The sequence below is a fragment of the Epinephelus fuscoguttatus genome, linkage group LG4 (assembly GCF_011397635.1).
Source record: "Epinephelus fuscoguttatus linkage group LG4, E.fuscoguttatus.final_Chr_v1".
NCBI classification, from domain to species: domain Eukaryota; kingdom Metazoa; phylum Chordata; class Actinopteri; order Perciformes; family Serranidae; genus Epinephelus; species Epinephelus fuscoguttatus.
Window position 1 is genome coordinate 42,820,745 of NC_064755.1, and position 24,307 is coordinate 42,845,051.

Sequence of the window (24,307 nt, forward strand, 5' to 3'; positions counted from 1 at the left end):
AAAAATTAGTACATGAAAAACTTTTACGCACGGGTCGGTGGTGAAGTGGCGCACATGACGACGGACAGATGAGCCACGTATCTTGGTGCCGCTTTAAAACAGGTAATACATCTGGCTACATCTTTCCCACATCAAATATCCATGATCGCCTAGACCCGCGTGCGTAAAAGCGCACACAATTCCGTATCCTCTCACCGCGGATGCTGTGATTTGATGGCCTGGTACTCATTGTAGCTCACTCTTTGTACACAGACTCACCCCTAGTTCCCACAAGTCACTTAGGCCCCTTTCCCACTGGACAAAAATAAACACAAACACCCACTAAAATCTGGCTTTGTCTTTAGTAGGACAGGTTACAATCGGCATTCATTTCCAGGTCAAACGACTCTGCAGTAGTCACGGGTATTTATCAACTCCAGCTCTGATTGGCAGTGATGGAAACACAATACCTGCTTTTTTCGCCCATTTTTCGGTGCAATGCAATGAAGCGCCACTACAAATTATGTCTGTCTCCATCCAAGTAGTGCTCAAACATCGTTCCAATTAGTCCGAGTTTGAAAGAGAGACTAAACAACTAACTTTAAAGTCTGTTTACTAATCTGTTTTAAGTCTATTCTTACTTTTCCCACTTTTAGAAAACCTACATACATGTGAGCTAATGTTGGTGGGAAAAGGGTATGAGACACAGAAACATGGAAATCTGCTTCAGGTTGAAGAATACCGAGGTTCACCACCAAAAGGCCAGTTCAGACCAAAGTTTTGCGACGAGACAAAACCATTTTTGAACATTGCAGAGAAAAGTTGCAGTGGTGTGAACTGGATGATCTCAGCTCCACTCAAGACTGCTCATGGTTTCACCTGCGCCTCCACTTGTCAGGTCTCTGGTGGCTGCTTTTAGAATGTAAGGCACATCACCTGTTTTACCAGCCAATCGGCTTGTACGCAAGGTCCCTGGCCAAGTCAGTAAACTGCAGTGGACAGCATGGTTGCTTGCTGTGGCAGTTGCTGCCCCAGAGACGATACACCGTGCTGTCTCGTCTCATCTCCTCTCGTCTTGTCACACTCGTGTAAACTGGCAGGTTTTCACAACGTTGCAGACCGGCGCATTACAAGTAGCTGCAAGTTTCAACTCTTGTCTTGAATCTTTGGTCTGAACTGGGCTTAAGGCCACCCGGGAATGTGTGCTTACATGTATCTGACTGGTCAACTCCATATGTAGCCAGATGTTGTTGTTGGAGTGCACCACAGCAAGAGTCGGGTTAGGATCATCTTTATTGCTAAACAACACAGCGTTTTTTGCTGGAGTGGTCTCAATGTAAAGAAGCAGTTTGTTAGTGTGTTTGTAATTTAAAACATGGGACCACAATGATGTCTCAGATTCTCGAAGACCTTTGGGAAAGAAGTCTGGAGTTCTGGATGTTTTACTATGCAACTGCAGTCTGTGCCTTTAAATAGTACCTTAAAATCAAATGATCAAACTCTGTCACACCCCTTGTTGTCTCCATACTGTAATTATCCTCAGAGAATTACTCTCTAGTTCAATATTTGTCATTTTCCTTCCAATACTAGTTCAGTCCATCGTCTCCGGTTTATTTCAGGGCAACACTGATGACTGCAGTTCTTTATGTAGTGCCTTGTATTGTGGCTGATCAAAGAATTTCTGCTCTCTGCTGTTTGTGATTGAATAGCAGCCAGAAAACAGGAAATATATGCTTTGAAGAGAGGTTGTTGATTGGCCTACAAGTCAGAGAACATCCTTGAATCTATTTATTTCTCCAACAGAGCCGCGCCCGTTTGTCATGCTGCATATGCGAAAAGGAAATGGAAGATAAACACAAAAGGGAGAAGCAAGTAAAAAGGTAAGTCATGAGCAGATAGAGTAAAGAGATATAAAACGAGCAGATTTGATTTGGAGAAGAAAGAGGAAGAGAGTGGATACATCAAACAATAAAAGCCCATTAAAGCCATCCATCAGAGCGGCTGTGGTCAGAGGTGGGGGATCCAGTTATCCCTCTCCGGGGAACAGAGAGATGAATGACTTCCTAACAGGTGGACTATGAGCTTAACAGGAGTGGGGGGGTTGCAGTGAGAGGAGGTGGGGTTTAACCTGGGACTGAGGCAGTTTTGAGTTACAGCTGCACCTCCGGAGAGAAACCGCGACCCTGTGGCTTTCTCAACTCACAGGAAATGGATTTGTTTTCCTAACGCTTTCCCAGTAATCCTCCCTTTACAGACACATGTATGAGCGTGTAGACACAAGCATGAAGACTCACACATACAGACTGACGCACTGTGCAAAGAAGACAAAGGTACAGATACTTTTGAAAGCACGCAGAGACTAAAATGCTCAATGATCTTGAGTATGACATAAGGATTCTGAGGTTTCATATAACTAACCCTGGCAGTATAATCTATGGAAGAACTGTTCCACAAACAGCTTGAACACAGATTAAGAGAAAAATGTGCAAATGCTACTTCCTCTGGCAAACAGATGAGACAGACACGAATATTCTCAACCCACCACCAAACTAAAAATAGCATTTAAAAAAAAAATCCATCCCTGAATGCGCTGAAAGTCAACCAACAGTACCATTCTGTCTTTGCTAACCTTTGCACAAATCACTCAAGGTCTGCAGGTAGATGCTTCCCAACGGGAGGAAAAAAGAAAACATAAAAAATGTTCAGTTAAAAAATCAACAACTTGTTTTTTGTGAGCCTGGATGAGCTGTACAGAAATAAGCCTGGCCGGCAACAGAGCCATGAGGCGTCTGATCGGCCTACGCAGTTCACCGGGCCACATCCTCTCTGCCTCCACTCAGGGAGAAAATAGCATCAGTGAGCAACACTGCCAGATATTAAGGTAGCCTGTTATTTCCACACACATACACACACTGGTGTTATGTTGGTGTTGCTGCTGCGGTTGTCCAGCACAGTAAGACAAACTTAAATACAGTGAATACAGTTATATGGCCCTAACCAGTCCACCTTTAAACCAGCATCAACTGCAGTTACAGACAATCTACAATTGCACATTAGCCTTATAATAACTATGTAAATCAATCTGAAATGGAGCAACCAGAACTGCGACTCGTATATATTCTCCAACAAACATACAGTATAAAACAGCCACTGTAAATTGCAAACTGGATTTCGGTGCAAACATTGATGCAAAGGCAGTCAGAGATGCAAACCATGTATTTTGCCGACAGGACAGAGATGTACATTGTTCAGGTGTTTTTTACCAGGAGCTGAATTATCCACAGAGGTATCCCCCTCCAAAATGAATAAACCATGTGATTTAAACCAGTAAATCGGACAGACGCTGTCATCGCGGAGGGGCTCCTGACTATGGTGGCTCATGTGAAAACACAAAATGTCCCTGAAAGGATTGCAGTGATATACTGGTTTTAAGTTGATGGTTATCATACCTCATGCATTTGCTTATCTATGATATTGGGGAAAAAATGCTATTATTATGCTGTTATTTTCTAAGGGGAGACTTTTTACACAAACTGTCATCAATAAAACAGTTTCAAGTTTCAATAATAAACCTTCTGTTTTCATTCCTTTAAGGGTCATGTACAGATAATATAAATTCTGTAATACCAGGATACCGTGGAATGGCGATATTTTCTGAGACGGTTATCGTACCATGAAAATCTCATACCGTTGCAACCCTAGTCCCTCTCTAGAGCCAGTGTTTGGTTTGTCCATTCTTGGCCACTGTAGAAACATGACAACGCAACATAGCGATCTCCATAGATGAGGACCTGCTTCTTATGTTGCGTGGGTTTAACTGCAGCTGGAGCAGCTTCATGACTTGCCCACCATGCCGACACGTGGGGCACACAATCTGCATCCCTAGTTTCAATACTTCTTGGTACTGGGTTATTTTGGTTGTTAAAGATATCGAGTCCCTATATCCAGCCTTATTCACTGGGGTTTACTCCACATACAAGAGAATAGAAAAGGTAAACAGAAGAGAAAAACCCATCCACAAACTCAAAGACTTAATACTTCGATGAGAACACAGACTCAACAAGAACACTGTGAATCAATAAAAACATGAAAGAGTCACGAGGGGAAGGAAGCGCACCACGGATGTTTTTGGTTTTCTTTTTCTCTCCCTCTCTTCTTGCTGGGATCTTACAGGCAACATGACAACATAATCAAATCTCATGTCTGCTCTTTTTCTTTTTTTAAATCTCATCCAAGTTCTATTTTCATCTTTCACCCCAGCCTCACGCCATCTCTCCAGGCAGGGATAATGGTAAGCAAGGAAGAAAACACAACACACCATCATTTGCCTTTCAGGTGTCCCTGGTACCTGTAATAGACCTGCCTAGTTATTTTTAGCCTCTTGCACGGAACGACTGTCAGCACGTTCCCAGTAGAGGCCCCTGAGGATACAAGCTGTACCTTTGAGAGAGCACATTCACAGGGCTGGGGATTGGTCGGATGTGAAAGAACGGCGGAGGTACCGCGAAAGAAGGGAAGCCCTGAGAGTGATGGAAACAACTCAGAAATAGTTGAAATGTGACACAGTGAAAAAACTAAAAATATATAATGGCAGGCCTATTATGGACATCATATAAATTTTCCACCAGATGACCCCTTAACTATTTTACAGGATGAGATATAAACCAAAAATTTACTGATACTGACGTGTCCTTATTGGTGTTTCACTTTAGGAAGTTATGCCCCCGGTGCAGACAGAGCAGCAGAATGCCAGGCACAGTGACGGTGAAACTTAAACGTTCACTCGCCTCTGCAGCAGCTGTTCCTCTCATTTATGATCTGATCAAATCGGACCAGCTCTGTTTGGATCGACTAATCAATTATCCATCTCACGACTTAACATCCCCTGTCTGTGGGAGACACTGGACAATGAATGGGAGCCTGATTTTATCAACCCACAAAATGTTTGCTTTCTTTTTTACACCCCAAAAGCTCTACTCAGAACATTCCCCTGGGTGCTCTCAGTTTCATCTAGAACATCTTTCATTATTCATTGTCTAACACTGTTTTTATACCCAATAATCTAAGAGCAGGAGGAAAAGTACAGACCCAAAGTGCGACAGCATGGCCTTAAAGTAACCACCTGCTTTCAGTGAGTGAGTGTTGCGTAAGGTTGAGATAAAAGACAAGAGGAGAGAAAGGGGAGAGACAGGAAGGGTGAGAGAGGTGAGGGGGGAAAGGACGGATGGGAATCTGAAGAGAGAACCCTCCTGAATTAGTGATAAGGCTTGCCCTTCTCTTGTATTTTTGATGAGGAAGATCAAGTTTTTGAACACTTGCATGCCAGCGCCAAGGAGACTGGAGATGCCACAGGGAGTCTCGGAGGAAAACACAGCATTACGAGACGTGCACAATGTCCTGAGACGAGTTTCCGCTTTGACTCTGCTGTCACTGGGACGATCGACTGGTCAGGAGGTGTCATGTAATATTCCAGTTACACAAGGTCTCATCAGATAATTACAGCTGCAGTGAGGACTTTCTGTCCACTAGAAGGAGGAACTCTCATGCCACCGTCACAGGTCACTGTCTTCATTAGTTTGCTGTTTTGTGGCGAGCAGGTACTGAACAGGTAGTGAACAGTTGGCCTCTCTGATGTCCCAGTGAATAGAGCTCCAACAAGACATGTGGTGTGACCTGGCAATAAGTTTCACAAAAAAAAACTTTTTTTGTTGGCTCAAATTTTGCAACAATGAAAAATCATGTGGCGACACATCATGCAGCCCAGTCCCATTTTGTGTCACGCCAACATGACAACCACTTGTCAAAACAACAGATGACATAACTGTCACCATGATAACTCTCCTGAGTTGTCTTAAACCACTGTGCAGCGTTTGTTTGTCTGAAGCGCTCTCGAAACATCACTCAAACTGGACATGCTAGATTGTTTTTCACCTTCTTACCAACACCTGCAGCAACAAATCCACACCAACACAGCTCCTTGTATTTGTTTTAAAGCAGTGGTATTTTAGGTCTGAAGCAGGGGTGGGCATACGTTTTTGAGTACTTCATTTGGATGTCAGTTTCAGTTAAATGTATGGAGTAATCACTGCCCAACCTCCCACATGGGAACATGACTTCTTTTTTAACATGAGTAAAATCTTATTTCAAGACAGGAGTGTGAGCTCTGCACCGCTGGGACAGTTGGTGAGAATCTTCCACAAACTGATTAGGTGTAAGTGTGAGTTTGTTGGAACGGTTAATCGGCTTGGTGTCAGATGTTAGCCGCTGTTTTTGCGTTAGGTCATGCTAACTGGGCAGACACTGAACCAAACAGGAGGAGAGGGGTTCCAGAGATGGTCTTTAAGCACTGTGTTAACCTATGTAACTGCAGCAACAGAAGGTTTGCGGATTTTTCTTAAGCTAACTTTGAATTTATGGTTTAACAGGCTAAGTCTGGTTGTTCAATAAATAAAGTCCAAACTGCACCTGTTTTCTGTTGTCAGCCAATTTAATTTTCTCTTATGTTTTTTTTTTTTTTACCATACTGTTTAATAATATAAAATGATTACTCTAATATGGATTCAGTTCATTTTGAAAACCTACACCTGCCCATACCCGTAAAGCTCTGTACCAGAACAGACCTGTTACCCACCACATCTGTTTGTAAAAGTCCCACGACCCAGAACACACCCGTGATTTAACATATTCAGGCTACAGTCACTTACATTAAGCTACATTCACCATTCTTGAATTACAAATCCAGAGGAGGACAAGCCTCTTTCACTGGCTGCGCTTGATGTTGGAATGGTGAAAACGTTCTGCACGGTCACTGCCAGGCGAGAAAACACTTTAGCATTTAGCACCCGTGAATGTAGATATACACACATTTTTACACAGCTTTTTACAGGTTACCTGTCAGGTACCCGATGCGGTGCAGGACTCTGATGGAAGTTACTTACAAAGCCTGTCCCTAGTCTTAGCATTGTGTATAGCGCAAGATGGAACACCAAAAAATATCAAGGCAACAAACTAAGAGGCTTAAAGGTCCAGTATGTAGGATTTAGGGGCATCTCTCAACAGAAATGGCTTATAATATTCTTAACAACCTTTCATTAGTTTATTGTCACCTGAAACTAAGAATCCTGTTTTTGTTACCTTACTGTGCGTTCACACCAAACGCGATGGACGCGATGAACGCCACAAGTTTCCATTCAAAATCAATGTAAATGACGCGATGACACGCGATGTCGCTTCGGGCGACGTGTTTCAGGCGATAAGAGCGACGCGATGAAGTGATGACGCGTCCATCGCCTCATCACGTGTGTCGCTTGAAGTTGAAAAATTTGAACTTTTCAAGCCACATCGCGTGACGCTGTGCCGCGACATCCAATCAGCGTTGATATCCAACCACGTCACCGACATAGTTACGTTGCGGGAGGAGGGTTGCGATTGAAGCGACTGAAGCGATGATCAAAAAGGTGACATTTGTTATCAAGCGACACGATACTCGCGTTACGGGTGATGACATCGCGTCCATTGCGTTTGGTGTGAACGCACAGTTAGTATGAGCCGTTCTAATTACAAAGCAGGTCCTCTTCCACAGAATCCATCATGTTGTGCTACAGTAGCCCAGAATGGACAAACCACACACTGGCTCTCGACAGAACCACTGGCATTTTCACGTGTACCACCGTAGTTTTCCTACAGTGGCACACGGGAGAAGTTTCAGTTCTGCAACCTCACTGCTAGATGCCACTGTCCTACACACTGGAACTTTAACAGGCTGTGCAGACCTGTCAGGCTGGTTATCAGTGTGTCTGGCACCATGACTGATCCTCTCACTTCACATGAAATTATTTGATATTTTTCTCAAAATAATCACTTAAAATAAAGCATATTATAACTGTGACATCAGGTGTACACATGTTCTGCATGTTTCTGAGCTTCAGCCTGCATGAGAAGGAGCATGTGAGCCAGTGTGATTCTAACAGTGTATGACAGAACAGAGTATGAATGAAAGTGTGCTTTGAATGAGTGTGCAGCAGTGTGTTTGCCTGAGTGTAACAGTGTATGTTTGTGTGTGGGCATGTGTGTGAGTGTGAGGGTGTTATGTAGCCTCTGGGAGCCCTTGTCCTGGTGGAAAGTGAACCCCCACCCCGCCTCCTCCCCCCCAGAGCTCTTACTATCTTTAGCTCATTTCCGTCGTGTCTTGTCACTCGTGTTCTCCTCTACAGCACTTAAATCTGGTATCTAAACCTCCGGGCCATCCAATATCCTGTACTTCCCTTGCACAGGAAGCTCGAGAGGGGTGGAGGGTGGGGGTATCTGTGTGAATGCAGACACATATAGTACATGCTGCAATTACACAAACATGCACGGCCTGACATATTCACATATGATAGATGCACCTTAAGAGAGTCGCTGAGAATGACGGCAGAGTGCAGTAAATTCACTACACAGGATCAAACACTCATTCATACACATTGGACGGACCGCAAGAGAAACACACACACACACACACACACATACACACAGAGGTGTGTGACAGGAGGCCTGTCAGTAGAGGACACCTTGTCTGGTCAAACTGGCGTCACAGCTAACGTCTGCAGGGACACGAGAGATGGCGCAAGAAACCAAATCTAACCTCCTGCAATCTAATCGCCTCTTAAACACACACAAATACACACAGGAGTGTTTATCAGAAGTATTATTAAAAACCTTTCGCGCCAACAGTGTATAGCTAACTTTATTTAACTACATAGAGTCTTAATCTCAACCTGATCCTCACATTGACTCTAAACTCATGTGACCTAACTCAAGCTGTTGCATTACAAAGTAACTCCAAACCCAAACTTACCCAAATGGACATTTCAGTCCTTAGAAAGACAGGTACACCATGCACACACAAACACATTATAACACTCAGCTGGCCTCATTTCACGCTTGCCATTCTTCATGTGTTTCACAGCTGACTTGATGTCTGTTCAGTGCAATGGGTTTGACACTCTCCGTGTCGTCGCCCACTCTCTGCTGCCACTCAACTCGAGGAGACTCAAGCAGCCGAGAGACTGCAGCCAGTCTCACCATTCAGCAATGGAATACATGCTTACACCACCACCATGAAATATATTTCACCCTTTGTTTTTGTAGTTTAGAAAGTGCATAACAAACTACCTTTTACTAAATATCCAGTTAAAAAGTTCAACTTACTGAATGGTCAATTTAAATAAATTTGAGTTTATGAGAGCAAGAAGGCTAAAAGAGGAAAATGCTTTTTTATTAAAAGGCACAGAGCTGAATGCTCTCCTAAAGTCTCCTACTGACTGTGACTGTTTTAGCACTCTAATAAGTTAATGCAGCTACATTGTGCCACATGGATCTATTAAACTTGTGTACGACATCAAGTTTGATGTATGAAGACTGTACGATGACAGCATCAGCGTCATCAGCGTGCATCATCCATCTACACTGCTGTAGTGGTCAGAGAAAAATTAAAACAAACACGAATTGAGCTGTTGCTATAGCAACATTACTGTATGTGTGTCGAAAAAGTCTGAGGAAGAGGAAGAGAATGTGGGCAAACTTGGCCAATTTTACAACAAGAGCTCCAAGTGAATTTATTAGCATCTGCTAGCATTTAGCATTGTCACGTTGAGCAGTGCATCATTTCATGCTGCATTTCAGTTGGTTGGTTAGTAGACGTAGGTGATAACAGCAGTCACACAGTGAAATGGTCATCCCAGATTTCTGACACTGTCAGAATTTTATCCCAGGCTGTCTTTGATCGCAGACCGTGACAAAGACCATCCTTGAACCTCTCTGACCGTGTGACATAGGACCACCGTTTTAGAGCCACAACCAAAGATACTGCCACGTTTCTTTATCATTGGACATCTTTTGTCGGGGTCAGCTCAAAATCACACAGCGTATACCAGGCTCTCGGCTGCATTCCCACCGAATTGCTCTGATGCAATCTGAAGGCCCCTTAATGACCACTAGAGCCCTCTGAAACTGAATTTGGGGCCCCTGTCACAGTGACGTAGCTCGTGACAGAAAAAACCTGAATAATGTCACATTGCTGTCATTAAAAACATAAAAATGTGATTGAATAATGATTGCACATTGATGTGTTACCCTAAGTAGATCCCAAGGAGGGGATAAGAAAAGGTCCAGTGCCCAAGGACGCTCAGAGAGCAGCTGATAGAATCTATGTTGGATGAGATACGTCACTTTATGGCCACTGGTGTGTGTGTGTGTATCAAAGCTCCATAATGTCAATATAGAGCAAGGGCACCACCCCGGGCCTCCGTCTGCTCTGAGATGACGTAGTGTTTGCTGATAACACTCCATTCAGAAGCACTGAGCCCTGCGAGTGCCCCTAGCTCGCTGCAGAGTTTAATGGAGAGACAGAGAGAGAGAAGGGGACAGAGCCACAGCTGAGGCCACATCAGTGTCATCGTGTCATCGCTGACATCACCTCCCCGTCCATACAAACATCCTGAATGGATACAATGCAAACATGAGAGCACCCTGCAGGCCTCGTGTACGGTGTCTGCACGTACAGTAACCTCATGCTTACATGTCATCACATGTGCACATGATTCATAAACAAAAGGTTATTAGTTCGTTTGTTTGGTTGTGATTGAAAGCATTAGCTGATTTGTTTTGGGATGTCGCTTTGTTCGGTAAAAAGGAACATTGAAAATAACGAAAGAAAAGACTGGGTTTATAGCCCACACCAGCAAAAACACCCCCAGACTAAATGTACACACATGGGACAAGGTTGTAATTTCAATCCACACCACACAGAAAATATGACGTGTCTCAGCTGTACGAGTTCAGTGCCATTGAGGTCTAAAGAAAAAATTTAAAATGCATAAGTGATAAGAGGAAATGGCCTTAACTGAAGGGTAAGAAGGTCACCAATGGCTGCAAGAACTGTGAGTACAGGAACTTCCCCATCCAGCCACCCACGTACCCACCTCAGGCCATCTGCATCTCCCGTCCCTTCACTCTCTCTGCCCATTTGTCTTTGAGCCTCTCCTGCCCCTTTTCTCTCTGTTCCCGCCTACGCTTGGACCCATTAGGGCGATGGGGGGGAAACACAGACGCAGGGCGGAAGGGAAAGCACTCTGAGGACATCAACAATGGAGGAAGGAGGAAAGGAGTAGGAAATGACCAGAGGGAAAGAAGGGAAGAGAGGAGGAGTTCCTCAGTGATGGAGATCAGAGCTGACAGGAGGAGTAGCACTGGGGGCTCCCTGTTCGACCCGTTTTAACCAGGGACGACTCTCACACACACTCACACGCACATTCACACTCCAATACCCAGTGACTCATGTACGCACACAAACAGACCCCAAGTACACACATCCTCGTACATATAACTTGGCAAATCTGCGTGTCCGCTGACACATGTACACACTATGTACACACACCCACACACCCCCACACACACACATACTCGTTCACTCATTCACATGCCATCTGACACAACTGCGCTCACATATACACACAGAGGCTATGACAAGCTGCAGGAGACATGGAGAAGGGATGGATGTGCATGAATGAGTCAGGAGCTGTGTGTGTGTGTGTGTGTGTGTGTGTGTGTGTGTGTGTGTGTGTGTGTGTGTATTTTAGATTTTAACACAATTAGCTGATGCACCAAGCATGTAAGAGTTCATCTTGCTATTTGTGGCAGAGACAAATGATGTATACACGTATTAAAAGTGTGTGACAGCAGGGTGCAGTGAGTTAAACAGGCAGGCAGAACTCCAGCTCGTCTATTATTAGATCTGCGGCTGCTGCTGAGGCCCCTGCGGGCCGGGGCATCGGCACGTGGATTCTTGCTCTCTCCCCATCTCTCTGATCTCTCTCTCTCTGATCTCTCACGGGCCTTTCCATTCAGGCACGCTTGGGCGATTCATACAGGGAGCACAGCTCCTTCAAGCGGCACAGAGAAGGCAGAGGAAGATGAAGAGAGGACGAAGGAGAGAAGGAGCCAGATCTGAGAAAGATCCTGATGTCGACTACACAGCAGCTGATTTATAGGCGTATGTAGTCTCTATCCAGAGCCATCGCCAAGTGGCCTACGCTGTTATGACCATTTAAATGTGTGCAGTGGTGTGTCTGCATCACTCTGTAATTACACTTCTAAAATGTTTGTTGGTGGTGAGGTTTCTCCGCCACATGAAAAAAACATGGCTTGATGAGTACCTTCAGGATGTTGTGATCACAACACATAGCGCTTATTGCCAATCCCCGTGAATTCTAATTTCATCATAGAGCTGCGTTCAGTGTATTGATTCACTCACTCTATAGCCCCTTTCACACTGCCAGATTTTCGGCGATGTTGGGCCGTTTTGCCAGCAAGCTGTGAGTGTTTAGACACACAGAGCTGGATTGGCGAGTTCAACCAAGGTGCCCAATTTTCTGCCTCGTAGGGTAGACATATTGGCGGAACCCTTTTAGTTTAAACAGACCGAGGCGGCCTTCCACAACGGGAGGGGCTGTTGATGACTTGTGGGAGGAGCTGTTGATGACACCACACGTGTGAGCCACTGGCGGTGGGTAAACAGGAAACAGCTGATAGCAGGAATTAGCGAGCAGCTAGTAGCAAGAGGGAAACACAAACCTGACAGACACTGTAAAGATGAGCAACTGGGGAGACAAGGAATTGCGCGCCCTCCTTGTCCTCGCAAACGAAGAGGCCATTAACCGTCAGGTGACGGGGACGGTGAAGGACGGGCCGACTTATGAGAGAATCGCCGAAGGACTGACCAGCTGCGGCTTCCCTCCCACGTCACTGTTTACGTCACACGCTGAGCTACACGTTTTGTTACTTGCTCACGCCCCCCATTGCCCCGAAAAAGGCGCATTCTGTATAAACAAAAGTAGGTAGGCGGCATTTTGCTGCACTCCCCGATTTTGTTTTTATACTGCCAATGCTGAAAAAAAGACTGATTGGGCTTTCCTGCAAATTCGCACAATTCCTGTCTAAAAAGGGCCACTGTTTATCGTCACTACAGCCGTGGGACCGGAGCATAGCATCACATGGCTAACATTACCAAGCCCTTACAGGTGTAGAGAGTTGAGCTGTTTCAGTGTATGTGTGAGATTAATGGCTCGGTGCTGGATGTTAACCGCTGCTGTGGGGCTTCTGACCAAGCAGCAACACATGACGAGCGGTGATGAGATTAGCTCGTGCTAACCAGGCAACGAGAGCAGGAGGAGAATGGTTCACAGAGATGGTTCTTCAGTGCTGCTTGTAATGGCTGATGCAGCTGACTGTCGGTGATCAGCTGTGTTGACTTGTGCACTTGGCTTACACCATGTGCTAACTGGATGTGATGCCAGCGAGCATCAGCAAGATTGCATTGTGTTCGATTGGACTGGCCTAACTGCCCACAAGTCACGTGACATGAGGCAGCGCGCTATTTCAAGCTGGAATTTTGTTCGATGCCTCGTTTCTGTTTTTATTATTGTTATCACTATTACATATAAGTACGTACTAACCCACCTTTTCAGTGGTTACTCTGAGACCACAGCTGCTGGGTAAGTGATTTGTCTGGCACAATAGTCTGACACTCATATCCAGTTAGAACTCAGTGTTATGATTCGTGTTCATGTGAGTCTTTTTATTAAATAATTTTAGCAGCTTTTATTATTTTTTCAGTGCATTTCATGGTATCATCAGTGACGACTGATTGATAAATATCTGTGCTGGGCCAGGAGAGGTGTCATTTCATTGTATAGATAGTGTCTCTAAAATGTCAGGACCATGGACAGAGCTGTTTGTTGTGTGTACAGAGCCACGTGTATGTGACCTCCTGACTTTTCCAGTCCTGTTGTGTTTTTCCTGCTGATATAGATATTAACTAGTTTAGCTTCTCCTCTGAGAAAAGTCAGAAGCTGCCATTTCACTGGTTTCCTTTTTTGCACAATATGCTCCCAAAATAAAACAGCTGTGAGTGACGGCTGGCCGGATCGCGGTTATATTTTGCTATTAAAAGTTGTTATTGTTTATTTGCAGTCATGTAATTAAGTTAGTTTAATTATGTTAGTGCTGTTAGGTAAAACTGACAGTCGACAAAGAAAGTTAAAAGAGTTAAAAGAAGACATGACACATGACATAAAATACATAACTCGCTTAAAAATAGCAACAACAGAGTAAAGGCTCTGTTGTGCGCACCCACCAGCAGAAATATAAATCAGCACCTATGGCCAAAGGTACTGCATCATTTCAACACAGAAGTAATAACTAAAAACTATTTATTCTCCTTTTTAGTTGACATGTAACGTAGATCAGGTCTCGCACCCCAGACAACTTTTCCTAAAGAGAGCTCCCAGACACATTTACTGTTAAGACTGACGTAACATTTGCATACAAATGTTAAAGCTTTCATGAATTCATGGTGTGTAGAGAAACATTCAGCTAAGTCTGTACTTGGTGTACATTTATTTTAAACAGTCCTTTTAATGACTTTTCTACATTTGATAATTTCTCAGAAATGATAAACCATGCAGATTAAAACCAGCCCCTTCTTCTGCCCATTCATCTGCACAGCTCCATGTTGACATCGGAACATTGTAAGTCATGAATGGCTGTTATGCAACTGTGTGTTTACTGCAGTCTTGAACCAAAACCACTTATCTGACTTGGCCATCCTCGCTCTAAATGACTTCCACTTGGCTTGGTCCATTCATGGGTTTCCTCCCACACAGGAGCCGACGGCAGGGAAGGAGACACTAAGAGAAGTGGGGCAGCGCGCTGAAGGAAAATTACTACTGCAATAATAAGGGTTTTTATTCATGTAGACTCGCAACATTTTACAGGGACTGAAAAAGGGATCATTAAAAACTAATACGTTTGGTTGTTCAGTCATAGTGTGAAGTCACACATAAAACATCTTTCCTGTTAGTCCTTCAGCTGTGCAGAGAACTCAAAAGACCTTCTCACTATTTGACTTTTCAAACACGTCACAGCCCTGAAGGAAACTTATGTGCACCATTTCACTTTACAAACTATATCCATATCCAAAATATGAAAACATGTCCAAACTCACATTCGTGTGCTTATGACTACACAAACATGAGAACATTTTCATGCTGCTCAGAATATAAATATCACTATAAATCATTAACTGCTGCTTCCATATTCAATTTGCAATACGATACAATTGTTTTATGGCGTACTGTATAAGTAGAAGTTTAAAGCTTTTGTGTGAGTAATGGGTGTATAACTAATGCACAGTGAGAGCTACATTACCACTATTTATGTCTTAATATTTACAGTCAGTTCATATCACTAAATCATGCTGGATTATTTTGTCTTCATAAAATCCCTTGTGGCCAGCAGACTTTTCATTTAAAGACCTGTGATTCTTCTTTACAACAGTAGGGGGCAGTAATTACCTGTAACTTCTCTGGGATGCTGCGTGAAGGAGGAACAGGCTGCTGATCCTGCTCCTGCCACTCAAGACGACACTAGGAACCTGCAGCATTTTAACTGTAATGAATGCATTTTTAGAATCTAGACGATGGACTCAGATGATTCAGGGTGAGACACTTTCCTAGATGCCAGGCTGAAAACAAAACAAACTATCCCAGTAGAAACACACCAAAAACTCTGGTGTAGTTTACAGCAACCATACGCAAATTCATGAGCTAGTATTCTCTGGTCTCTAACATGTCAGTGGATATGATATGTTATCCACAAACTCTACATCTTAACAGTCTTCCTCACTTCTGTGAAAGCATGTTTTTCTCCTAATACTCATTAAACTTGTACATTAAGACCCACCTTCATCAATCTCATGTTTCTACCCCTTTGTATGGGATCAGCATTAGCGGAGTAAGCGGATAGCGCTAATTCACATCCAGGATTTCACCTTGCAACATAATGTGAACTTGAGCAGCAAGTTCAAGGCCGGGTCAGCGCCCTGCCATCCCAGATGGGCCCTCAGCAACAATACAAACAACAGAAAGGAAAGATCTGGAAAACACAGTGTGGCTTCCACAAGGTTGTTGGGTCAAGACAAGTCCAAGAGATCAGCTGAAAAAGTTGGAGAAAGTGTCCTGAAGCGAGACACGTATTCCCCTGCTGCTGTCGTATGTGGTAATGTTGATGAAAACCAAACTCATACAGGCTTTTCAAAGTCTCACAAAGTATCCTTTTTACATCTGGATCTGAAAACAGATTGAAAATAGAACATTTATTCCAGGACAAATGTTCAACAGGGACGAGCATTTAGAGGAAACATTTCATCTGAGCTTCATTCACATGTTAAGATGATTAAATCCAACAGTTTACGAATGTAATCACTGAGCTGTAGTTGTGCTCTGCAGCTCTGGTGTGTGAACATACAGAGCTGTAAAATTAAAAGTGTGTTTCTGAACAACATGACGCTGAATAAAGCTTTTTAAACACAAACAAAAGAGGAAGACAGACAGTGTTGCTTTCGACTGACATCACCTCATCACTGACAGGTGAATGGACTGATGTCCTTTCAGGCAGCTGTCACTGCTGCAGCAGGAGGGCAAAACTATAGACTAGTCTGCACTGCCACCTGGTGGTGTTCATGGGAACAGCCCACACCCTCTCAAGTACACACACCTTGAATCTGTTCCATTAACAGTAATGATAGCGGAGTAATTTTTACAGGCACAAACTTTTCATTTCAGCCCGTAAAAGGCATCAATATACTTACTTAGATATGTTGAAGCAGCTGAGTATTTCTGCTTCTGTGTTGTAAGTTGTTGTGTCCATTTATCACGTGGTGCGTTATGTGTAAAGGGAAACATACAAGTCAACAACCATCTCTCGCACAACACAAGAGATCCACTTCCATTTTAACAAATGTAATGATCCACACAGAATCTTGAGACATTTTTTTCAGGTTCAAGACCTCTTTTTTTGGCGTGTGCATAGCAAAGGTTAATATTCACTGACTGCTGGTTAAATAACACAAATCTATGTAAACACTAATCTATAAATGATGGATCAAGGCCCCTAGGTTTCGCTGTAGACACACAGAGCTTTGGTAGCGTTAGTCGAAAAATGAAAGCGGCAGTTCCCAGAGTTCAAACCAGCAAGGACCTTTAAAACTTGAAAGCTGGGTCAGATCAAGACCTTTGACAGTTCAGGATGCCTGCATTAAAGATTGCCAACAGATTTTATGACAGTCAGAGAGATGCTCATTCATTAACGTCCAAACCTCTACCAGGCCATGCTCTTCTTTGGAGGCTCTGTTGCACCCTATTGGTTGACTGCAAAGTCATTTTGGGGACATGCTTTAAAGGCTTAGTTGAAAAAGTCCACTGAGTTTGTTGATGTTTGAACAAACCCTCATTGATTTATGGCCAAATTTCACAAAAGGCCATTTCACTTGTTTGAAACTGGTGGCGCCCCCTATTGACCGATTTCAAAATTATTAAACACACATGGTTCATCGTTATTATTTAACATACCCTGCAAGTTTTGTAATGATTGGACAATACATTTATGATTTATAGTCTGATTTGTATTATCACACATGTCCATTTTTTTTGCGCTTGCTGTGCCCCCTAGTGGTCAGTTTAAATAAAACTTTTAGGATATGTTCCTGGTACCTCTTATGGCATTGCTTGCACGTTTTGTGATGAGTGGACCAAAGGTTGTGGAGTTAGTTTGATTTATGTGCCCCCTCTGAAGTTCATTGGTCAATATCTTCAAAATGCAGTGAGATATCAACAAACTTTTGATATGTTTTGATTAAGGTTGGTCCAATAATGACCCACAGAAACTTGGGTACAAAAGGACATGTCAAAAAAAATGGTTTTCTAAAAATTAAAAATGTAGTCCAGTGCACCATAATGGTTCTTGAGGCTTTTTTCAGAGCACATTGAGCTGGACATGTGTGTCAAATTTCAAGTCAATTTGACGTACAATATAAGGGGTGGCCTTTCATGACAAGGTTTCAGCCCTCTGGGTCTGAACCCCTAATAAATAAATCTGTATACTTCATATGCAGCCTGCTTTTGTGGAGGTTCAAAATCCAGCACCTGATAAGCTGCGCTGCTCCTGAGGACTCAGTGTGGATTGAATGGACTGGATGCCTCAGTACACACCTACTGTGTGGCCATCCACCTTACTGCTGGGCTATGGAACTATCTGCAAACATTCCTGCAGACCTCTCTGTGCTACTACTGTTGTTGTTGTTGTTGTTGTTGTAATATGGTCTCCAAGTTATTTGTCTTCACGCCACCCATTTCCTCCTCAAGAGACTCTCTTCCTGTTGCCATTAATTAAGAAACTGCCAGCTTACCGTGGTGCTGTGAACGGACTGGCCCAACTCTATGACATGTGGATCAGTGGACTGAGTGTCTGCCACGATGGGACTGATCTGTGGAGAGAAAGAAGACGTCATATACAGCTGCTCCCTTGTTTTTTAACTTTACAACATTTGTGTGTGTGTGTGTGTGTGTCTGTACATATGTTCATATTTTGATTAATTTGATTAATTAATTAATTTTTAAAAGTTAGGTAAAACTGAAGTGACCTGAATGGCTGAGGGCTGCGGGTGGTGAAGGTGGGGTCCTCTGGGGTGGATGTCAGTAAGGTGGGGCGGGGGGTCCGGGGAGGACCTCCGGCTGTGTTGTTGCAGGATGTCTCTGTAGGATTTGGTGTCAAAGTTTGTCCTCCACATCAGCACCTAGAGGATCGAAGGACCAGCAAAACTTCTGCTACAAAAGTTCCTCAGATTTTCTACCACAGGAAGTAAAAACGTGACCTTAAAGTTAAAAGCTGCCGAGAGTACAGGAAACACAGGGTCGTTATGTGGTCATGAAACACCAACCTGACCATCAGCTCCCCCCGAGGCAAACAGGTCTCCTGTCCTGGAGAAAGCTACTGTTATTACAGCGCCCTGAAAACCAAAGTTAACATTGTGAGTGAATGAGAAACCTCATAAACATCAAGGACTAATCCAGTGAAATACTGGAACAGAAATAACGCTCCTCAGACTGCATATAATGTCTGATAGTGTCTGATGCCTGTGGGTCAGGCTGCACCATATATATCGTTTCAGCATCATCATTGTGATGTGTGCATGCACAATAGTCGCACTGAAGGACATGCCATGTCAAGTCAAAGACGTCACGTCACAACTTTTTTGCTGCTTAATACAAAAGTAAAGCTCATACTGTTCTCATTACTATGGTGCAGTATGGTGCAGCCTTATCTGTGGGTGAACTGAGCTGTTCTGTAGCATCACCTTGTGTCCATGGAGGGTGTAGATGAGGCGTCCCTCCAGCAGGTCCAGGATCTTAATGGTGCCGTCACTGGAGCCGCTGATCAGGTAGTTGTTGGACGGGTGGAAGGAAAAGCTGTTGATTCCTGCACTGTGGACTGAGCCAACAAACATAAACAACATGCACGCACACAAATAAAACATGAACAGCAGTTATAGTCTTGGCACACAGAAATTAATTTCAGGTAATTATTTTCCAAACTAAATATACAGAGTTATTACCGCTCTGACATTTTGACATACCTTGATAATGCTGAATCAGTTTGTTGGTCCTTAGATCCCAGATTTTCAGTGAACTGTCGGCTCCTGAAGAAGCGATACAGGTGCCACTGGAGTTAAAACCAACAAACGTTGCTGATCTGCAATGACAAACGCACTCGGTGACCTGCAGCAGTTAAATAATACACAACAATGCCATCTGCAGGAGAGAAAGAGCAATGACTACACTACATTTATTTTGTTTCACACCTCTTATGATATGAGACTATATCCTCCCCCTCCTCAAATCTCCTGTTTGGAATTTAGAGAGGGTAAAATATAATGTCCAGAGACTGTGAGCCAAGAACAATAACACAACAGAGACAACTTGATAAAATGACTGAAACTCTTTAGTCACAAAGCTACATCTAAAACAGAGCCCAGGGTGACGGCAAAACACAGCTGAGAGGACTAACAGGACACTTTAAGGACTCACTCTCCATAGTCAGTGAAACAGTTGATGCAGTTTTTGGTGGACGTGTCCCAAAGCCGGACGGTGCGGTCGTCTCCGCAGGACGCTATCAAACGTCCATCTGGAGAAAACCTGCAGTAAAGACAAGACAAAAAAATGAAACTCACAGTGCACACTACAGCCCAACATCCAGACGCTTCACATAGAGCCTGATTCAAAACATTTTAATAAGGACTGAAAAAGCAATTGGTTATATCATTCTAATAGGTCACCTAAAGTTTATCTTGTATTTGTATGATTAATAATTTATACAATAAAAAAATCGATACTTGACACTTTGTGATGATACGATATTGCCACACAAAAATATTGTGATACTATGCTGTATCGATTTTTCCCCCACCCCCGTGAGATACAAAAACATGCCGAAGCACAATAAGTTACTGAGGCTGTGGTGCTGCTGCGTACCTGGCACAGCGCACCCAGTTGGTGTGCTGGTTGAGAGAGAAGACGAAGCACTGCCGCTGAACGCTCCACACTTTGACAGACTTGTCGTCAGACGCCGTCACCAGTCTCTGTCCATCGTGGGAGAAAGCAACACTGCGAACAGCCGCTGTGTGAGCTTTGAACACTGTTGACTCTCCTTTCCTGCAACACAAAAGTACACAAACAACTGATTTAAAACCCAGCTTCACCCAGTCGCACGTACCATGCAGCCTCAGCCTGTGCAGTATCTGTGACCCTCTCACCAGTTCACTGAGTCACACTTAAATCTCCAGCATTTTGACAGAAACAATGAATTGAAAATTTGTTTCACATTTCATATTAAGGTCCACTCGTCTGACTAAGTCAACAAAGAGCTCCTGATTAAAGTGGAAAAAGTGTCTTGAGCCTACATGGAAGGAGTCCACAGTCGGACTGTTCTGTCCTTGGAGGAAGTGGCCACCAGGTTACCAGACGGGGAGAACTGCGCCCCTGTGATGACGTCCTGATGGCCGACGTAGCGGAAAGCCCTCGCCTTTGGAGCCAGATTCCAGATCATCAGGCTCTTATCAACTGATCCCGAGGCTGGAGGAAGACAACAGAAATAAAAGAAGAAGATTCAGTCAAGACTTCCACAACAAACAGTCCAGGTTTTAATTACTGGTATTTAAAGAGGTTATCACAGTGAATACACAATAACAATAGTCCTTTATTACCAAAACTGTGCTTTAACTATACTGTTTAAGGTTACAGTAAGTGAGAGACAAAATTGATTTAACAGTGATTTGACAGAATATTGATCATTTCTTTGGGTGCCGACATGATTACACACAACTATCTACACACTGCCAAACAGCAGCTGTCATTCTGTAAAGCTTGTAGTGGCAGCAGAAATTACCCAGTTGTTTGCGGTTTGGATTGAAGTCTGCACAGGTGACAGCATCTTTATGGCCCTTGAAGTGTCTCTCTAAGGTCGGATCCTCCTGCAGTGACAACACACAGTCAGTCAGGGAAACGCTGCATTTCCTCTGCAGCTTTAATGACGCAATCGTTTGGAAAAGGTCAGGTGAAGAAGGTGATTTTCATATGGACAGCACGGTAATGAAAGAAAAACAGCCGTTGTATCTGTTAAGACACCTTAAATTATTAGTTTTGTTAATGGAGTCTTCAATTCCCATCAGAAAAAGTTGCCTGAGGGGAAGGTAATATGATGAAAATATTCTAAACATAGCATACACTTAAATTGATATTGATTTTTTTGGTGGGCCTTGGGATTTTTATACAAAAGTTGTTCTAAATAAACACTGTGATTCAGTCCCTAAAGATTAGTTGTGACAACAGAAATCCTGACGGCTTGTTTAAAGGCACAGCTTCTGATTATGGACTGTGCATTTCTTTGTGGACTGAGCATTCACACACTTTTACAGTATTCAAGTAGCAACTATGCCTGTTGTATTTTTAAAAAGACATGGCGAGTTTTCACAAAACGGGACCTTCAACAAATAATCAATTTGATGCTAGTGTATCTCCACACTGAGAGCTGAGAGCTATGGTTTGCAGGACAAAATAGCGGCTGTCTGACTGCTGGGGTCATTAAAATTTGGTGGGCTGAAGTTCACCTGCAACACCAGCTTATAGGCTACATTCTGGTCTGACCCGGATCTCTTTGGTTACTTGTTTGATTTGATTTTTGAAGCCCTTTCCAAAATACTTGGAAGAATAACTGATCTAAATCCAAGACAATCATCTTCTTATGGTACAGTCAAATTGCAGTTCTTACATCAGCCTTTTAGCCAGAAGACTTATTTCCTTTTAAACACTGGGTCAGACATACATTACAATATTTGAAGCTAGAAAAGAGACGGCCTGCTTTATGAGGACCTGAGGACAGTTTTAGTTGTGTATGGCAAACCTTCATTACATATCTGCACGAACAGCTGTGAGGTTGAAGTCCCGTTTGTTCTCAACATCTGTTATAGAACTTTAACTCTAAATCACAGGCACACACGTGCACACAAACACACACTTTGACTATTACTGTTATTCTATGTAATTTTCATATATTTTTTCAATATTTGTTTTCATTTTTATAGGTGCACATCATCATCTCATACTGGATTGTATCCCCAGGAGGTGGGAAAAATGCTTTCCTTTACTTTTGTATAAATGTTTTCTTAAGTGTGAAAACTCAGAAATAAAGTGGGGAAAGAAATGATGGGCCGGAAATGAATCACAGGCCAGAAAAACCATCATATCAGAGCTGGACACTGATGACAACCAAATACTGTGACAAGGCTGAGACCTGTTGTGTTGATACTGTAGTAATGGAGGGCAGGAACTCTCTGAGCAGACCCAACATGGTGGCGTTTAGTTACTGTTATTAAAGATACATTACACTGAGCAGAAGAGCTGAAGAACATTAAACACCACCAGACAAATCTACAGTGCTGTACAGATTGATCAGAGGACCGAGGGTGTGTTTGACAGCTCCAAATCCTCTTAGCAGGGACGCTGCTAGCAAACTCGCCGACTCAGCTAACGTTAGCACAGAGTTCGTTATCAGAGTAAAAACACTTTTGTCTCCTCAGACTTTATAAAGCACATGTACTCACCAGGACAGACGCCATTGTGGACATTTGTTTAAAGAGTTAGAGGGAAAGTTGGACCGTCCTGCTGCTCTGTAACGACACTTCCATGATTGTCAAACAGTCCGCCTTCACTGACTGTCTCAGACCTGACCTGTCGAGCTCAGAGTAAACCGTCCTCTGCTCCTCTGGACATTAGTTTACTTTACACTTTATGAACTCTGAGTGAAAACTGTTTGTACCAGCAGCACAATAACGCCTGCTCCTTCTACAGGTAACCATAAACAAGCGACCACCTGTAACAGTCTGAGGTGAACACCTGTGGCAACGGAGAAAGCAGTGCTGCATTCAGGAAACATATGAAAACATGGACATGTGAGTATCCGATGGCACTCTCGCTGACATCAAGTTGTTAATAATGTGTTATTATATTACTGGTGGAGTTTTTCATTCATAAATGTAGATACTTTAAGACTAAACCATGTCTGAAGCATTCTAAGAATGAGTTTAAAATTTATAGTAAGTCACGGAAACTTGTTAACGACAAGAAAGTTCCTGTTTTCAGTATGATAGATTTTTAAATTCATTTGAGATAGCTCTGTTTTTCTTTTGTGTCGTTTATATATATCTATATCTATATATGTTACGTTTATTTATTTTCTTCTATTGTTCGATTTCCTTCATTTTGTATGTGATTAACTTTACTTGGCTCAGCCTAAAACAAATGATACCTGAGCAACAGGACGTGAAAATGTCCCTTGTTTGTTTGTATTTGCAAAGCTCAATAAAGAATTATTGGGGGGAAAAAAGATTGATTATAAGAAATATAACCCACTGGGAAATTTGACTTTACATCATATTAATCAAGGCTCTGCAAACTGACTTGTAAGGTGAGCCTGCAGTCAAATATAAACACATAAAACTCATTTAAGCAAAACAGGAAACAAAATATGAATATCATATTAGCAGGTGGTGATTAATGACGATCAGGGTAGAGTGCATGAACACCCCTCAAAGAGCCGCCAACAAGTCAGAAATGTTGTTTTGTCAACTGATAACTAAAAACTTTATGATGAAATTAATTGGCTTGTAAGGGACGAATTTTGCCTTAATAATAAAGTTAAAGAGGTTTTGTTTAACATATTGTATCAAATATTATTATTATTATTATTATTATCATTATTGTTATTATTATTATTATTATTATTATTATCATATAACAACCTGCCATTTGTTTTATCACTGTGTGTATGCCATAATATTTTGTGTGGATGTTCAACTGTATAAAACTAGAAAACCTGGGCAAACAAGTCAGTTTACAAT

The 24,307-nt window shown here is 42.8% G+C and overlaps 1 protein-coding gene across 3 annotated transcripts in view; it reads right to left on the bottom strand.

The window, feature by feature from the left end:
* Positions 1-23,302, bottom strand: part of poc1b (POC1 centriolar protein B) — a 76,449-nt gene extending 53,147 nt beyond the window's left edge. For all 3 annotated transcript variants that reach the window (XR_007449091.1, XR_007449090.1, XM_049573041.1), the window contains exons 1-10: positions 23,012-23,302; positions 21,298-21,382; positions 20,813-20,984; positions 20,385-20,564; positions 19,941-20,048; positions 19,490-19,605; positions 19,211-19,344; positions 18,794-18,862; positions 18,497-18,649; positions 18,263-18,340 (exon numbers count right to left, since the gene is read on the bottom strand). Coding sequence is in view for 1 of the 3 variants with exons in the window: in XM_049573041.1 (XP_049428998.1) it covers positions 18,263-18,340; positions 18,497-18,649; positions 18,794-18,862; positions 19,211-19,344; positions 19,490-19,605; positions 19,941-20,048; positions 20,385-20,564; positions 20,813-20,984; positions 21,298-21,382; positions 23,012-23,035 (1,119 nt within the window). In the remaining 2 variants the exon portion in view is untranslated. The remainder of the gene's footprint in view (positions 1-18,262; positions 18,341-18,496; positions 18,650-18,793; positions 18,863-19,210; positions 19,345-19,489; positions 19,606-19,940; positions 20,049-20,384; positions 20,565-20,812; positions 20,985-21,297; positions 21,383-23,011) is intronic.
* Between the last annotated feature and the right edge of the window lie 1,005 nt (positions 23,303-24,307).